At 37.0% G+C, this 12,029-nt stretch overlaps 1 protein-coding gene across 1 annotated transcript in view; it reads left to right on the top strand.

Annotated features, from left to right (window-relative positions):
* Positions 1-11,527, top strand: part of LOC113237139 (kynurenine 3-monooxygenase) — an 18,126-nt gene extending 6,599 nt beyond the window's left edge. The window contains exons 3-9 of the mRNA XM_026473437.1: positions 623-671; positions 3,266-3,353; positions 4,206-4,377; positions 6,698-6,949; positions 7,936-8,166; positions 9,102-9,263; positions 11,012-11,527. Coding sequence (XP_026329222.1) covers positions 623-671; positions 3,266-3,353; positions 4,206-4,377; positions 6,698-6,949; positions 7,936-8,166; positions 9,102-9,263; positions 11,012-11,077 — 1,020 coding nt within the window. The 3' untranslated portion in view covers positions 11,078-11,527. The remainder of the gene's footprint in view (positions 1-622; positions 672-3,265; positions 3,354-4,205; positions 4,378-6,697; positions 6,950-7,935; positions 8,167-9,101; positions 9,264-11,011) is intronic.
* Positions 11,528-12,029: the final 502 nt, after the last annotated feature.

The raw sequence follows: 12,029 nt of genomic DNA on the forward strand, positions 1-12,029 counted from the left end.
CCGCTCTCTTGTAACACATTAACACATTCCTATATGCCTATATGTAGAAGCTAGTTGGTATTGAATACTTATTGAAGGTTACGACTTATTACGAAATTGTAAGATTGAAATTAATGTTCCTCAATAGCCAATTGAAATCAATTGCTTAACTACTATTCCCAAATTGCTCCCGCCTTCCTCATTAAGCTCCTTCCGTCCACCTTTCTTAGTCGTCAATAAGTAGGTACTCGTCTTTGTTTTTGTCTTTACTTTAATCCTGGCAAAGACTATCGCGTATTAAATAACATAACGATACCCAACCGATATCCGGTTCGCCATATGGTGACTTCACCAGTAACCTTTTAGATGTAAAATGTTTAGCGAAATTGATCTAGATCTCGTATACCACTTTGTTCCTGTAAATCCTACACGCAGCAGTATGAACGTACATAGAAATGTTTTGTATACGGAAAAACTTAGTTAAATTTATGTTATACTAAAATATTCTGCTTTTAAAATACAAATAAATAGAAAAATACACTGGCTTAACTTAGATGCCGCTGCTGTTATCCATGACGTGGGAGTCCTGCCAAGATAAGTTCGAGACCACAATTTAATGACAATGCTATTTCTTTCTTTATAGTGCATTTTTTCGGTGGGACGAAATTACCTGAACAGTTTACTATTGCAAGGTAAGTTTACAATATTCGGGTAATACACAACCCGTCAAAATAAGACTCAGTCCGCTTTTTATTTTGTCGCGTATTTATGCTCCATCTTTTATTTTTACATTTTTACTTACATATACTTACTTAGCTTTGTATTCATTATAAAAACGATAAATTTAATCGTATTTAAAGTAAAAACTTTAATTAACTTTATCGCAAATGAAACTATTACATCGGATAGATAGGATAAGAGCGTGTATTTGTTTTTTCAAACAAACACACATTTCGGGCCCTTTGCAGAGCCCATGGTCCCGGTTAATTGGGATGTTAAAGTCATCAACTAGTTATGTGTTACCTATTTTGACTCCTAAGATACAAGTTTTCTTAGTTTAGGAGTCAGGGAATCGGTTAATTGGAACGAAACAAAAAAATGTTAACAACTCCATTTTGGCAAATTATCGATGATATGGATATCACTATCACATGTGGTTTGAACAAGACGGTGCCACAAGTCACACAGCCACCGAAACAATGAATTTATTGCGAACCAAATTTCTCGATCGCATAATTTCACGAAATTCAGCCGTTAAGTGGCCAGCTCGATCATGTGATTTAACACCGCTGGATTATTTTTATGGGGTTATGTTAAAGACAAAGTCTAATGGTCTATTCTATGCGGAGCCAATCGAATCGATTGCAGCCTTAAAACTCAAAATTCGTGAAGTGATTAACAAAATAGACATTTTGTCAAAAAGTGATTAAAAACTTTGATGAAAGAATCAACATCTGTAACTGTGGTCGTTTATCAGACATCATTCATCATTCGTAATTGCCAAACCTTACTTTTTTTAATACAATAAAAAAATTTTATTGTATATATGTAATAAAAATTTCATTTGAATCACTGTTTTGATTTACAAAACAAAGTTCTTGTTTGAAAGCCCTTTATAATACCAATTGAATAAAAACAAAACATAAATATACGCGATTTGTATCCGATATATTTAGTTTCATTTGTAATATGTGTTTGCTTAGGTTTTCGTACATACTAATGTACGAAAGCCTAAGACCTCGATAACCTTGTAATAATAATAATGTGTGAAAGTCGTGAAGGTTTAAATCAATGAACTTTATTGTTTTAACGTGTGGCACACTATAAGTTTCCGGAATGAATAAGAAAAAATACTATAAATGGTCAGAAATGAATTAAATGTTTCTCAAAATATTCTCCGTTAGCGTTGATGCACTTTTTCATGCGAATGAACCAATTTTGAAAAGATTTATGCCACTCCTCATTGACAATCTCTGAAACATATTTTTCATACTCTCAGACAGCCCTCTTTTGTCTGGCCGTGTGAGAATTGGTATTATCGTGGTGTAAGATGATACGGCGTTTACGGTTATTTTTACGGAGTTTGTCAATAACTTCCGGCAAACAAATGGTCGTGTACCAATCACTATTCACGGTACAACGATTCTCCAAAGCAACAGTAGCCACGTGTCCAGTTTTATTGAAAAAAGAAGCAATCACCAGCTTAGAGGCAATTTGCACGCGCGCCGCTTTGGTTGGTTTCGGCTCATCTCGAAAGACCCATACGCTCGATTGCTGCTTTGTTTTGGGATCGTAACTATAAATCCATGTTTCGTCACCTGTCACTATGTTCCACACCATATTTGATGCCCCTTCATTGAATCTGGTAAGCATGGCATTGCGCCAAGGGACGCGATCCGTTTTTTGAGCCTCAGTCAAATTGTGTGGGATCCACCGAGAGCACAGCTTTGCTTTTTCACACTCAAATATCTGTGTAGTATTGAGTGTATTTGACTCATGCCTATGCCTAAAGATGCCCGAATGTCATGGTAGATCACATGCCTGTCTATTTTGATGATAAAGCGCACAGCATCGATAGTTTTGTTGTTCACAGCAGCGGACGGGCGATCATCACGAAATTCGTCACTGAGATTCACACGACCGTATTTGAATTCTGCAAACCAGCTATAAATAGTCGTCTTGCATGGTGCTTCATCGTCAAAAGCAGTTTGAAGCCAAGCGAAGCTCCGTTGAGCTGTTAAATTACGCTTAAAGTCGTAGAAAATCATACTACGAAAATTTTCACGAGTTAAATCCATGGTGATGTAGACAACCAATTTCTAAAATGACGCCACAATGTAAAAACAAGTGACAGTCAGATGAAAGAAACTGTATTCTACAGCCAAAGAGTTTCATTTTCAAATGCTGGAATTACTTTTTAAATATTGTTTATTTACGTGGCCTGTTCCGGAAACTTATAGTGCGCCCTATATAAAATAACAGTCACTAGGTGGAAAAAATCAATGAGACATGAAAGGGAAATACTTACCTCAAACGCTTAGGTTAGCTAATTTTACTTAAAGGAATGAAGAAATGCTGTGAATGAAAAGTTTGCCTGAATCGGGAATCGAACTAACTAAAAATGCAAAAACGTAAACTCTGGCTAGTTTATTGTACTAATGGATAGGATCAATAACAATAGCAAAATCTATCCAAAAATTAAGGTAAAGGTATTTTCTCTTCATGTCCCAGTGATTTTTTCCACCCTGTTTAGTAGATACTATAATTCGCGGTTTTGTCATTTCAGAGTCGGAAAAGTACGAAAATGTAGAAAGATTCTTCAACCACAAACTAATCGAAGCTAACCTCAAGAAAGGGAAGTTGAAATTCTTGAAGTAAGTCTTTGGCAAATTAGCTCTGTGGCTTCACTGGACAAAAACGTTCTTATACCACTTCGTTCTGTCATTATTATAACGCTTCCAGTTCCTTTCAGTTTCCGTTAAACTCATCTCTCCACTTTTATACATCAAACTGTTTACCTCTTGATACGACTCTGACATACTTTCGCTGTTCTCATCCATTAACATTGTGACAAGCGTACTTGACCGTTTAAATGATGTGTTAGAAATTTTCATGCGCTCATTCCACATGACAACCGCCGTGGTCGACTGGCCTACACACCGGTTTTCATTGTGTCGTCATCTCGTCGGCCGGATCAATGTAGAAACTGTTTTATATTTTTTCGAGTCTGGGTGTTTGTGGTGCCGTCGTTGTTCCCGAATTCCATAACACAAGTGATTAACTTAATTATTGAATTGATATTCAATTGTTTTTTGTGAAATTACTTCACTAGTTTATTATAATTATTAACACGAACACTTAGAAAAAATTCCTTCGATCCGGCCGGATTCGAACCAGCGTCTCCGAGCAAACCGACGGCTAAAAATTTGTTAAAAACCAAATGCAAAGATTCGTTCCGCGGCTTAGATGGCATAGCGTCTGCCACGGTTTGCTAGGAGGCGTTGGTTCGAATCCGGCTGGATCGAAGGATTTTTTCTAAGTGTTCGATCTTTGTATTAATAATTATTATAATAACTTACTTTGGGATCGAAGCAATTGTCTAGTACCTATTTATTTATTTATTTATACAGTTTAATAAGTGAAAATCTTTTATAAGTTTTGATAAAATGTAATACTTGCGATCGTTGAGGTTTGTCTTGTCAATGGTTTTTTTTAATCGTTTTCAGAACGGACACAGGAGAGACAGTAGAGGTGTCGACAGACCTGGTCATTGGGGCAGATGGGGCCTTTTCAGGGGTGCGCAAAGCGATGATGAAGCAACCGCTCTTCGATTACAGTCAGAAGTACATCGAGCACGGCTACTTAGAGCTTTGTATTCCTGCTGATGAAAATGGTGAGGTAAGAACCTTAATTCAATACTGAAACATATTTCTTATGTTCTACCGTTGGATGAAGGGCACACCTTCCAAAGTGACTATGGGCGCGTTCCCCTATGTAGTCACGACAGTTAGTCGTGCAGCTTAAAGTGTCGTATATTTAAATGAAGTTGTTCATGCATAGAACAATACGACTAACTGTCGTTCACGACTTTTTTGACGTTACGACGACAGACTGTCGTGACAATGGGAAGAGTTAGAACGACAGTCGTCGGATGATAAATAAAACTACACGATAAAAATGTGACGGATATCGCAGCTTCAAACGATTCTGTCGTGCAAACGACAAAGCGGCTGCCGTGAAGCTATAAATTGTCGTCACGTTCTAGTGGGAACAGCTAGACACGACCGTCGTTTAACAATACAATGAACGTCCACGACACAGTCACAACAGATAGTCGTGATATGAGAGCAGGCTAGACGCGACAGTCGTCCAACAATAAATAAAACGTTACGACATAATGGGAAGGCGCAATTAGGGCGCATTTCAATTAGACGTTTAAAGTAGCGGTGTAGTAGCGCCACTGTTACATTGTGGGCGCTGAATGCGGAGGTCCCGGGTTCGATTCCTGGTAGTATCGATTTGGGAAATGAACTTTTCTAGTCTGTTTTCTGGTCTGGTCTTGGTTTTTTTTCATTTAATTAACCAAATTTGTGAGAGAGATTTTATTCTTATAATTAACCCTATCGATCGATGCAATAAAAGTGCAGGGTGTATTTTTTTCAGATTAAAGCGGGTTCGATTCCCGCGTGTTGCTAGAAATTTTCGAAAATCTATGAATGCAGTTTTATTTCTTTAAAAAAATAAAGGAATGTTTCCTTTAAGTAAAAATTTATATCTCCAGTATTTAGAGTACTTTCCCTCCAGGTGGCATTACAAATTTCCACCCTATATAGTCAAAAATCTTCCCGCGGTTCAAAATAATTACGTAGCCTCCAATCGAAATGTCTGCTTCATCAGTATTGAGGTATTTCAAAATACCAGTGACAGTCCATTAGCTAAAACTATACCATGAACTGTATCATTGCCTGTTTCGATGTAATCTATAAAGTAACCTTTGTTAGCTTCTACGCTCTCTAAAATATATTCTTCTAGTCCGGGTAAACGATAGCCTCCAAGTGTATAATTGCTAGATTCTGGTATAACATGTGGTATAACTTCTTGTCTTACAACTCTTATCGTATATTTGTGGAATTTATTAGGAAGTTTATTTGGGAAAATATTTGGTGCAGTTATATTATTACCTTTACAAAGACCTAGAGACACTACAGTGTCGTGATCACCGGCACAATTTTTGTATTTAAAAGGATGGTACGCGTACATTCTACTATCACTTATCCGAGAATTGTCCACGAACACAGCTCTAAATATGTTATGCTTTAACAACATCTTGGCAATGTCCTGTCCACTTCGAATGTTTGTTATTTGTATGATATACTTCGCATTATTGTTCCATATTAAGTCGTTTCTAATATCGATAATTCCACTTTCGAAACCAAAAATATCCTTTGCCAGTACTACGACGTATTCGTTTCTGACTAACAATTTAGGTGAATAGAACGTTCTTGTAATTAAGCTATAGCATTCGTCACTGCTGATAGCTTCTAGCAGAAAGTCAACGTTTATCTCAGTAACTATCGTAATCATGTTACCGCAGCGAATATTATTTCTAATAAATTTTATTATACAGTTTTCAGATGTTTTCAGATCGCCATCTTCATTTATGTTAAAGAAGTTTGAATATCTTTCACAATAAATATAGTTAAATAATATACACAAATAAAGCACTTGTAAATTCTTGAAATTATACATTTTACCGTCCTCAATAATATATAATTGAAAATTTGAAAGAAAATTGTAGACAATTGCGATGACGTGTTGATGGATTACGATCATCATCAGACTTTAAGCGCGTCAAACGTGTAGTTATCGTATCAAGACTGAATTACGAACTGTGTTTCCACCCGCTGAGTTTCATTCATTTGTTCCACACGTGACTGCAGCTTTAATACGTACTAGATAGAGAGAGAGCTGGTAATTTGTTTTTGAACGGCTTATCTCTACACTAAGGTACAGCAGTATTAATGGATTCATACTTAATATTTATTTTAGTCCATTCATGAAAATGTTTGACTATGTCACATTTGATTGACGATTGAATGACAAATATTTGGTGTGAAATATGCGTTCAACTTTGTTAATCTTTCAATAGAATAAAGTTCCGTTTTTTCATTATCGTTTTGAGGAAAAATGGTTACTAAATCTTCTTGATGATTTACAGTTTCAGATGCCAGCCAACTTCCTTCACATTTGGCCAAGAGGCGAATTCATGATGATTGCTTTGCCAAATCAAGACTGCTCCTGGACTGTCACTCTGTTTATGCCTTTTACGAATTTCAAGAAATTGGATACCAAGGAAATGCTTATTGAGTTTTTCGAGAAGTACTTCCCTGACTCCATACCTTTAATTGGTAAACAGAAACTGATTGAAGACTTCTTTGCCACATCTCCGTCAGCTTTAGTGGCTGTTAAGGTAATAAACAAATTGTTTTAAATGTACTGGCAAATATGCCAGCAATTTTTCTTGCTAGTTGGTGCTAATAAACAGTCTATGTCATGGGTATTTTGTAAGTAGCTCAAGAATACAGAGGTCGCAGTATATTCACCCACTTTCTTATAGCATTATCATGTGCGTAGCTCCCGGTCCAACAGTGTCAATAATAAATTTTGTAAATGGGTACTGAAAAATATTTTTTTTTTTGATACAGCACTGCTTTATTACAATATGGTGACATCACAATGACCTCATTATATGCCTATTCAAAGTCAGGTGTCACTGTTATATTACTTATTACGTTGAGATACAGATTGCGTCAAACAACATCAGAAAAACGTTAAAAGAACTTGAATCTGTAGAATACACTCGCGATACTGGAAAAAGTGTATCGTTTTGATAGCTTTTTGTTTTTCTTCTGTCATTTAGAAGTTTGCATTTATGAAATGTGCACTTTTAGCATTGTTTTTTTTCATATGCTATATGAAGTAATAATAATATAACGATAAAAATAATAATAATTATCGATCTTTTAGGCCTTGGGAGAGGCGAGAGTTCAAAATAGATAAATAATAATAATAATAGATACCGAATCTCCCATTAAACAATTCAAAATTTATCTTTTAGGCCTTCTTCTTATGTGCCTTTATTTCCTACGTGTAACAATCGCAAAAACCTAAGAACTCGATCCGAGGAACAGGGTTAAGTGTTAAGACCAATTAAAAAATAACATCCAATAACGGGCTTTTCAGTACTGGACATGTGTAGCAATTGCTTTTTGCAATGTTATTGACATTGTTGTATTAACGGTCAGCTTTATGATAACTCCTTCATATTCACCTGTCTTTCCTTGTACACCATATTTGCAAGGAAAATTATTTTTTTGAAAGAATTTCTAAAAATGATACTTAAATAAAAAAGAAAACCGTTCGTTGTGCTTACGGATCAACCATTATTTTTTCCAGTGTCGTCCGTACCACGTGGACGACAAAGCTCTTCTCATAGGTGACGCCGCACATGCGGTTGTGCCGTTTTACGGGCAAGGCATGAACGCAGGTTTCGAGGATTGCTCGATTCTAGACCAGCTGTTCCAAAAACATCATGATAACTTGGCAGACATATTGGAAGAGTTCTCTAGGACTAGATGGGAGAACACTTTTGCTATTAGTGATCTCGCTATGTATAATTATGTTGAGGTAAATATAGAAAGAAGGAGAAATCCATCCTTGTTTATGCTGATATCACCCAGGAAATTTTCAACAAATTGGACCGCTTGCTTAATAGTTGCATATGCTCTATTTATGACCTTCGTAAATTTGACCACATTTCTGCATATCGCAATGAGCTGAAGTGACGAAGTGAAGTGACGATTCGCCAGAGAGTCGTGATTTGAGAATGCTCCCCACTCTTTGTTTTATCATCAACGATGGATGTGCGCCTGAGTATTTGAAATGTAAATTTCAATATTTGGGTGCATCCCATAACCGCCATCTACGCTCAAACAGAAATTGGACTCTTCTCATTCCTCCTCACCAAACTGGTTGTGTTTCCAACTCATTTACACTTCAGGCAATATGACTTTGGAACTACCTCATAACTGCTACCTCATATTCAAAATGCGATGAATGGTTATTAATAGCTTTTAAGCAATTAGTCTGTAACTTCATGCCTCAGTCTGCTTCACATTAGTCTGAGATTTATGCATACATAATTATGTACATTTATATTATATGTGTATGCATTGTATATATAGATTGTTTTTTTTTATAATATCAAATGACGGGACGAACAAGTCGTGCGTTTGATGGTAAGCTACATACCTGTCCATAACAGTGGCAGTGCCACCCAGAGCTTTAAATCGCAAAGATCTGAGGGGCACTGCTCCCGTCACCCTGAGACATAAGTTGACAAGTCCCATGTGCCTGTAATTTACCCATCTAAACCGGCACGCAGCAATGATAACATTAGTGCTTGGCGGCAGAAATAAGTAGTGGTAAAATTAACTGTAAGAAAAGAAATATTCGACACATGCGCAGCATTTTGCACGATTAACCTTTACAGACTTCAAGGAGAAGCAGATTAATTCAAGAATTTGTTAACTACTTCAAAAAGCTGCACCATTTTTTTCCAGATGCGAGATCTGGTGAACCGTCCCTCGTACCGTATACGCAAGGCAATGGATGACTTTATATTTTGGTTGCTGCCCGACATTTGGGTGCCACTGTATAACTCCGTCACATTTATGTACATCCCATACAGCCAGTGTATCAAGAACAGGCAGTGGCAAAATAGGGTAATTTTTTTTAACTAACGTGGTATAGTTAACGTATAAGTAATTTATAAATAATTTATAAGTCATTCCAACTGAAGCGCATTGCCTTGTGAAAATTGGCGCTGTGGTTCAGTCGCAATAGAAAAGGGATATGTCAGGCTTTAGTTCGGGCAGTTTTGATAAATTGAAGACAGCCGCCACGTACAGTCGATATCCTAAGATACCTGACCCTCTAGCCGACCTTTCGGTTCTGAGAGCCTTCTTACGAATTCAACAGATTTTTTTTATTCTTTGTTTTGCACATACTCAAATTCCACCTTTATGGTTGAAATTTGTATTTTGTATTTAACTAAGAATGGCTTAAACAGTTTCTTAAAATTACTTTTAAACACAGGTTAAAGGTTAAATTTTTTGTCACTTTCTTCATATTGATCGGAAATGGTCGGTTACGGGTTCAGGTATCTTTGGGCATCGACTGTAGCACATGTGATGCCAGTGCTACATTTATGAAGGACATTTTGAAAACATTTAATTATTATGTCACAAAGCATCTTTTTTTGTAATACCAAGTGACGGGACGAACAAGTCGTGCGCCTGGGGTAAGCGACACGCCTATCTATAACAGTTGCAGTGCCACTCAGAGCTTTACGTCGCAAAGATCTTATGGGCACTGCCACTGCGCCTGTCACCCTGAGACATAAGTTGACAAGTCCCAAGTGCTACAGACATTTCATTTCTCCAGCACCCTTACCTTAATGCTCATATTACTGCTTGGCGGCAGAAATAGTTAAGATGGCAGTACTTCCCGGGGCGAACTCTTTCACAAGGAGCTCTACTGCTACAAAATCTGTATCTTACTGCAATATGGTCATTAAATTCGAAAAAAAAAAGGTTTTTCAGTAATTATTAGTATTTTGTTATATTTAAAAAAGACTAATGCTGAAGTTTATGAAACGAACTATGACTTTCATTAAGCAAAAATGGCGAGATAAGCTAGTTTTTCGTATTTTCAATTTTTATTGAATTAATAATCAATTATTTTTTGTGAAATTACTCCACTACTTTGTGATAATTATGAAATTCCTTCGATCCGGCCGGATTCGAACCGACATCTTCTAGCCTACCGTGCCAGACGCTATACCAACTAAGTCACGGAACGAACCAGCGGACCTCAAGAATTTTTCTATGTGCTTGCGTCGTGTCGTTGTATTTGGTATTTCAACGACTTTTTAGTCGTAGCGCCATCTATGAGAAATCTATGATAGATTTATCTCCCAGTTAGTACCTTTACAGCTACCAGCACTGGCGAGAGATGTCGCTATTCACTGTATTTTAAATTTTTATTGAATTGATATTTAATTATTTTTTGTGAAATTACTCCACTAGTTTTTCATATTCACAAACTTTGCTTAATTTTAGGCAAAAAATTTCGAAGTATGCTCATACTTTAATTTAAACTAAGGCGAAGTTCGTTTTGTAAATTTTAATACCTTCTATTTAGTGGCGTGAAGATGTCCGTTGATTACGCCGCTTCACGGGTTACAATGTCCTTCGTTCATTAGCTGCGTTAATAATTGTCATAGTAAAAGTAATACTCTATGGTTCTTGTGCTGGTTTTGTATCGTTTCTACACACATTGCAAGGCCCAGCTGTCAAAAATGTACCGAAAGCCTTCACTTAGACATCAATACTTTCAAATTATTGACTGTAAATCCCTTTAATACGTTTTGTAATGTAATGGTAGGTGTATTATTATTATATTGTTTCAGATGCTACTCTATACTGTCGTCGCAGTGGGGTTTTTGGTATTCGGAAGCCTCCTAGCTGTACGTTAAACTATATAGTATTTATTGCATTTATCCAATTGAGATGCATTTTACCTATGTTATTTGTAAGTCAGTGTGTTATTTTTTTACTGGTGGCAGATACATTAATTCTATCATTCATGCTGTGTTCCGGATTAATGGTTAAAGAGGGCGTTCATTATCCTGCATTGCAGTCCGCTTTGCTATCCGCCACGTAATGCAGGATTATGAATGTAGTCGCATCGTGTAAGCCACTCTGCAATCCTGCAATGCGTCCTGCAAGACTTCATAACGTGGGCCATACACAGAATAGTGTGTGAGCAGCCTCCTGCCTGAGCGGCGGACTATCATGCAGGTAGTGAATAGGCCGTTTGTTTTTTTTTTTATAATATTAAGTGACGGGACGATCAAGTCGTACGTCTGATGGTAAACCTATCCATAACAGTTACAGTGCCACTCAGAACTTTAAAATCTAAGTTACAGATCTGAGGGGCACTGCCACTGAGCCCGTCACCCCGAGAAATAAGTTGACAAGTCCCACGTGCCTGTAATTTCACCAGCACCCTTAACTTTCAAAACCAGAACACAGTAATGCTGACATTACTTCTTGGCGGAAGAAATAGATAAGGTGGCAGTACTACCCTGGGTGAACTCTTTCACAAGACGGCTAAAGTTTTAGGGAGACCCAACGCAATCATAGATGCAAGAGACCTAAGAGCTTATGCCACAAGCCTGGCAATGCAATTGCGATACTAAGAATACTTAAACCGTCAGGCATCCTAGAAACACATGGTGTCCTTAGAGATATTGGTAATTTTTTTTTATAATGTTAAAATTTAAAAAATGTGGATGAGAACATAGTTTCGCGTGAGGCACCGTATTCTAATACGTGTGAAGGGTTAAAAAGCCTTATTCCGACTTTTCGACCGAATTTTGGAATAAGCTTCTGTAATTTGGTCACCATTCTATAATGTTCACTGGC

The sequence above is a fragment of the Hyposmocoma kahamanoa genome, unplaced genomic scaffold, assembly GCF_003589595.1.
Source record: "Hyposmocoma kahamanoa isolate Upper Pololo Valley unplaced genomic scaffold, ASM358959v1 93, whole genome shotgun sequence".
Lineage (NCBI taxonomy): Eukaryota > Metazoa > Arthropoda > Insecta > Lepidoptera > Cosmopterigidae > Hyposmocoma > Hyposmocoma kahamanoa.